Source organism: Tasmannia lanceolata, unplaced genomic scaffold (assembly GCF_043159265.1).
Source record: "Tasmannia lanceolata isolate RefF3 unplaced genomic scaffold, GAP_Taslan_0.1 ptg000002l, whole genome shotgun sequence".
NCBI classification, from domain to species: domain Eukaryota; kingdom Viridiplantae; phylum Streptophyta; class Magnoliopsida; order Canellales; family Winteraceae; genus Tasmannia; species Tasmannia lanceolata.
The window spans coordinates 18674975-18681699 of NW_027518679.1; the positions used below are offsets into that span (position 1 = coordinate 18674975).

General features: G+C 38.0%; 1 protein-coding gene and 1 long non-coding RNA gene across 2 annotated transcripts in view; both read right to left on the reverse strand.

Moving 5' to 3' along the window:
• Positions 1-2838, reverse strand: part of LOC143884035 (rhomboid-like protein 20) — a 38856-nt gene extending 36018 nt beyond the window's left edge. The window contains exons 1-2 of the mRNA XM_077387415.1: positions 2669-2838; positions 2449-2549 (exon numbers count right to left, since the gene is read on the reverse strand). Coding sequence (XP_077243530.1) covers positions 2449-2549; positions 2669-2693 — 126 coding nt within the window. The 5' untranslated portion in view covers positions 2694-2838. The remainder of the gene's footprint in view (positions 1-2448; positions 2550-2668) is intronic.
• Positions 2839-5574: 2736 nt separating this feature from the next.
• On the reverse strand, positions 5575-6495 carry LOC143882717 (uncharacterized). Its single transcript, XR_013252303.1, has 3 exons — positions 6421-6495; positions 5933-5974; positions 5575-5819 (listed from the first exon to the last, which is right to left on the reverse strand). It is a non-coding gene; the product is annotated as an uncharacterized LOC143882717 (long non-coding RNA).
• Positions 6496-6725: the final 230 nt, after the last annotated feature.

Genomic DNA, 6725 nt, shown 5'->3' on the forward strand with positions numbered 1-6725 from the left:
ACTGACTCACCACACTCATCGTGTATGAAATATCATGGCAAGAGAGATATAAATACAGTAGCCGGCTGACCAACCTCTGATACATGCCAATATCGGACACTTACATTCCCATCTAAGTCACTTAACTTGTGTCTTGGATCAATAGGTGTCTCAGTTAACCATTCAAAAAATAATAATAATAATAGGTGTCTCTGTTGGTTGGAGACCCCAACTTTCCACATCCCTGGGTAAGTTTTCTCTAAGAAATAAAAATACCCTTCTTGGATCTTGCCACTTCAATTCCAAGAAAGTACTTGAGTTCACCTAGCTCCTTAAATGGCCATCAACCCTAGTTATAAATTTCGTTCCGTTCGGCCGGAATGGACCTAAATTCGGGTTCCGGTTAGGAATCCGGAATGGAATGGCCATAAATTTCATTCCGGGTGGAATTTCGGTCCATTCAGGTCAGAATTCCAGTCCATTCCGTCCGGAATTCCCTATTTTTTCTATTTTTCATGTAAAGTCATTAAAGTAAATGTCTTTACTATTTTTATTGTCCTTTTACTTAAGATTTACACGTAAATAAGGGAATACCCCCCCCCCCTCAAATTTGGTTCATTTAATTGTTTCTTATATCTTTCTAACAAATTTAGAATTTTTTGCATATTTTTTAACTATTTTTTTCGGACCAAGAAGTTTCGAACAAAATCTCGGCAACATGACCAGAATGACAGAAATATTTCGTCCCGGTGACCCAAAACGAAATGGTACCAGAACGAAATCTGGACGACATGACCAGAATGACAGAAACATTCCGTCTCGGTGACCAAAACAAAATGGTACCGGAACGATATTTACAACTAAGCCAACTGACAAAATTTTAGAGGAATTATGTCCATCCACCACAATATCATCTACATAAACTAAGGCCATGATTAGAGGACCCCTCCTCTTAATAAACAGGGTATGGTTATGAATACCAAAATTTCTTCACCGCCAAACTTAATCGCTCAAACCATGCTCGGGGACAAGGTTACCTGGAACGCAGTTCGTTCCGGTACACGGTACGGGAACGGGTACGGGGTACGATGGTAGCCTGGTACACGGTACGATGAGGGTAGGATAAGTTGGTTCGCTATATGGGGTCGCAGGTCGGTTTGGAGCGCTAATCCGAGTCATTCTGGTGCTCTCTCTCACTCTCTTTTTTTTTTTGAAAGATATCACTCTCTCTCTCTCTCCCTAGTTTAATGTTATGCCAAGAGATGCTAAGCATTGTTAGGCCTTATCTTAAATATGACGGTCAAGCATATCAATTGGTGGCTGCTGACGGTTTTTGGGAAAGGTAATTACATTTGTCAGCTATTTAAAAAAGAGATTAAAACATGTAGTGCCAATATCAGTTTTTGGGAAAGGCAATAACATTTGACAACTATTAAAAAAGAGGTTAAAACTTGTAGTTCCAATATCAGTAGGCTTGTGGTCGGATTTTTTGTTTAGGGTTTTTAAGTGGATGTGCGCCTTCCACGGTTTTCCTTTTCCCTCTTCTCTGATGCCATTTACAAACCTCCTCTCTCCATGCAAAAGCAAGTAAGCAGGAAAGGACGTTTTTGTCGGAACAAAATCTGTTTCAGGTTAGTCTCTTTACCTCTTCTCAATTTCTTCTTTTTTTTCCACCTCCATTGAGGTATGATTAAAATAAAGCTGGGAAGGAGAGTTGTTTTTTGTTCTCTTTCCCCTTTTCCTTCTCTATATGCATCTCTCTCTTTCTTGCAGGTCGCTCGGCCGCCATTTTTAGCGATCCGCGTCGGAAACGACCCACGTTTGGGGTCGCGACCCGAGATCTCAGGTCGGAGGGTGGGAGGGCGATCCCGGTAACATTGCTCGGGGATACTATTTCAACCCCGAATATACTGCTTCAACCCCGAATATGGCCTTCTTTAATCTGAACACTTAATTCAACCCGTTCATAGTTTGCAATTGTTTCTTTTGCTTCTAATAAATTTTTACACCACTTTAAGAAAAAATGAGTAACAAAGTTTTATTTCCACACGATCACAGCAAGGAAATGAAACTATCATCAAAATTGAGAAGAAAAAAACAGAGAAAAGAAAAAATCAAGAGCTAAACGGTAAAAAGAAAAAAAGGCACATGACTTACATTCCCCATCAACACCTACGCAATTTAACACAAACCCACTCAGTATTATGCATCAAAGAACAGAAAGCATAAAACTTATCCACATTAAATTACTCAGATGTAGCAGAAATTCACATGCAAAAAAGCTAAAAGTGAAGTTCAAAATGGTCATGTAATTCCAACCTGGGTTCCAATCAATACCCACAACAATAAACTAAATCTCATTCCCAATTAAAGACAATATATGCGAATCGATCGATGATCATTGACAATAACCACTTAAAAAAGGATGAATTTGCAAGAAAAAGCAAGAGGGCCAAAGAAAACAGGTACCTGGTAAGATAATCCAAGCGTTGAAGAACGGCCTTGAATCCCAACCAAGATCGTGAGAAGGGCACACGCAATAACGATGGTCCGTGTGACAGGAGCATTGTCTAGAGGAAAATAAAATGGAGTTTTCAATAAAGAATGCAAAATCAATTGGGTGAGAGGGCAAAATAAAACTATCTAAATTTATGAATTTTGTTTCCCCTTTTGAGGTAGGAATACTTACGAAAACCGGATGGCCCTCCGTTCATCTTCGAGGTGAAGGAAGCAACAACGACCTCCTTCTCCTCCCAAGAGAGAGAGACAGACAGAGAGAGGATACGCGGAAAGTAAATGGTTTTGAGAGAGAGAGAGAGAGGTCTTTTTTAGTTCTAGGAAAGAAAATCCCCGTTTCTGGTCTCCATCCTCGATCTTATAAAGGGTAAAGAAAGGTCCAGCTACCGTAAGATTAAATATCTATGTACAATCAAAGTTTGAGTCACAAAAGGAAAAGTGGATGTGTAATCTTAGACCGTTGATCTTATAGACCAGTACGAGCCATGCTAAACACGGTTTTTTTTTAGTCAACACGACCTTTACCACGTCTCTTTCTCTCTCTCCTCTGCCCATGGTTCGTCCAAGATTCTATACGGGATGGAGCAATATTTAGATTTTCCTCTGGCAAAAGATTTTCTAGATTAGAAGTAATTTTATCATTTGATCTAGTATGTTGGGTATACAGTATAACCCTATTATGTTCTAATATAAGCTCAATAAGATAATGAATAGTGGGCCTACATGGGCTAGAATCCAAACCAGTCAATAACCCTAGTGTATCTCTATATATAAGGGCTGGAGGTAACAAACTAGGTATTCCAAAGTAGATACCTAGGGTGTAATGCTTCAAGCAACCTTGCTTGACCTAACACAGTGCTCTTATAAGCGTTAGATTCACTAGCATTTCTAGAAGCACGGGACCATGTAGTTATTTTTCGTGTATTATGAGCCATTAAACTTCACACAACTCACGGTGTCCCAACGGGCGTGCCAAAACGAGTGTCCGACCTCTTTCAATCCAAGAAGCGATGGGTGTGTAAGTATTGATGTGTGTGTGTGTGTGTGTGTGTGTATTTGTGTACGTGCGGGCGTGCTAGCCTCTCTCAAGGCAAGAAATTGCAAATTCAATTCAAGGGGGTCGAAGACCAATACTTTTTCATCCACTAGGATTGGATTACAGACGATTGAGAAGAATAGGGGAATGACACTTCTTCCTTGGGTTCCTCTACCTTTGTACAAATGGAAAGGACATTTTAGGTGTAAGACGCGACATTAAAAGTAAGGAAAAAACAAGGGTGCCTGCGCGCTCGGGGCATGGATGACACACATGGTCGACAGAGAGTCAGACTCGAACCACACAACAAAATAAGCGCAAACCAAGCACCAGTGCGAGTGATGAAATGAGCTAAAGCGACAGACTCAGATGAATTCATTGCTTCATTAATCCGGGTACAATCTACAACTACAAAAAATAAAAAGGTACAAGTTGTGGAAAAGTAAAGATCAATTGCTGATACATGTTTGGATTTGGTTATGAGACCTCTTCCTTGGAGACAGACGCCTCCTATAGTCTTATTCAGGTAACCGCTCCTCATTACCCCACTTTCCTCTTGGAGGGAAACTTTTTTGTAACTACCCATGATGGGTTACCTTATTCTCACGTCCTCCATAATCCAAGCAGTTACCATCCACCTTCCCACGATTAGCAACAACCATGCAACATCCTTAAATCATCACAAACAGGCACCATCGTGATAACTAGGTCCCATTTGTCTGATTGTCTCTCTGAAGATGAATGTGCTCTAATAGAACCTTCAATAATTGTCTACCTCTTTCGTTTCCGATTCATGCATGTTCTCCTATATGTCCATTAAGTGCCACCGTGGCACATAATTCCATTGACTTAGTCCACGCAGACTGTCACTGGTTAATTTGGTCAACCATGACTGATCAAATCGTAATATCCTATAATCTTTGGTGAACTTGTTCCCCTTAGCTTTGCTGCAAATTAACTCAATATAAATATATGACATCTACCTATTCTAGGTGGAGATTGTTTCACCTCCTTAGGAATTAAGTGTGACTAAGTGCGTCACCCAAAAGTTAGGCGACGATAAATACGCACCTGTGTAGGATAATTCGTACCCCCTTTAACGTGAATTGACGTGTTAAAGTGTCTATCTCAATTTGCGTTAAGTAAATGATTCATTAAAAATGTAGCAAAAATGTTGCAGGAAAAGAAAACGCGAGTAAATGATTCACAGAAAGATGCGACAAATAGGTTTAAAAGGTAAAACAAAATGCATTCAAAAAAGTTGCAAGGTGCAAATTTTTTTATTTTTTATTTTTTTGTTGAACGGTAGGAGTGAAAATTAAGTTATCCCCATAAGTTTTGAATTATTTTCCTCAAGTGAAATGTTTCTATGATAAGTATGGCCATAAGTTTTTTTTTTTTTTTTTGGAATTTTTATTTCAATTGTGTTGGAAGTGCCTTCTACAAATTCTTCAATGTGTCTCTATAGCTACGAAAGAGTTCAATGATAGAAAGAAAAGAAAATACCTTTTTTTATTTCTAAGAATTACAACAAAGGGCCAAATAATACCATCGAAAAAAAAACAAAGGGCAAAATAAAAATGCGTGCACTTTTCTTTCCTACATAACCAAAGATCCACGATTTGCCCGGAAGGTGGTCTATTAAAGACCATAAAAATTACATTCAAGGATCATCTCCCACAGCAAAGAACTCTCTATATACTTTTCTGAACTACAAAACCCATGTTCAGAGACAAAAGCCTTGAATAGAATATTCCTTTAAAAAAAAAATTAGAATATACCCTTTGAAACACCTATTATTGAAGACCATAATATTTACATGCAAGAATCAAAGAACTCTATATATACTTTTAGGAACATCAAAATTCACATTTATGAGACAGAAGCTTCAAATAAAAAATGCCAATAAAATGACACAAAGATGTCATCATTCAACTATTTGAATTTTCAATCAATAAGCTCATAACTTCCATAGAAACTCGAGTAATTCTTGTAACTCCCTCAAAAATGGCCCATAAACTAGACAGGACAACAAAAACCCATCAATAAAAACATAAATTCAGATTTATATGAGGATTGAAACATCAGACCTGAATGAGTTTTGAAAGGAACCTAAGAAATCTAGCAACTTCTGAATGTTTTGTTCCAAGTTCTTTTGGGAAGACAAATTATGCATCCATATAGACATTTTTATCAAAATATGAAAGTTCAGCACCCTGCGAGAGGTTGTCCGTAGCCTTTAACATTGATGGTAGTGATGGGGCAGCACTAAAGAGAGTCCTTGAGCCTAATTAAAGTAAGCCAAAATTAGCAGTTAGAAGAGCCACATCCATCAACTAATACAGGAAAATCAAGATATAAAATCTTAGGGAAACATAATGATTAGAGCAAGAGTTATACCTCGTGGTTTGGGCTCTTCACCTCACTTGAATCCATTCTCATCTGCCACACATACACCTTTGTGAAAAAGGTAGATTTACTAAAATCAAGTAAAAAAAAGGCAAGCCTAGTTTATGATATATGTTCCCAAATAAACTAAGAATGCTTTCCAAAAAAATCACACTTGAGCTATTTCAAAATAACACTACTTCTATGAAGAATTCTATCAAATAGTTAGCCAAGAAAATCATGTTTCCATACGTACTGTGTCACGCCCCAAACCTCACCTTAGGTGTAGGACATGACAGCGCCGTACACCTGCAAGATGAATCTCACAAATGTACTAGGCTACAAAGCAATAACAAAAATAACCTGACATTTCATATAACTAAAATATACCAAAGTTCAATTGATGCGGACCCATCAAAGTCAAATCAAATCTCATCTCTCCCCAGAGTCAAAGCAAAATTAAAATAGTAAAGTCTTTACATCTTATTCAAAGTACTCACTTCCTAATAAACTGAAATAACTAAACTAATCTTTGAGCCAAAGTCCAAATCCAAAGCTAAGCGTCCCGTTCCTCGTTAACCTCACGAAGGTCAAGACCTGAAAAATACTATATAACCACAGTCAGCTGAAAAGCTCAGTACATAATAAAGCACTACTCTAAGTACAATCTAAGTATATAACAGGGTTCAATAGGGTCAGATAACAAAGTCAAAACTGAATACTGAATTCTCAACTGAACAGTAGTCACAAAGTAAATATAGTATATGCCAAACAAGGTTCTGAATAAAAGGTGCAATAAAACAAT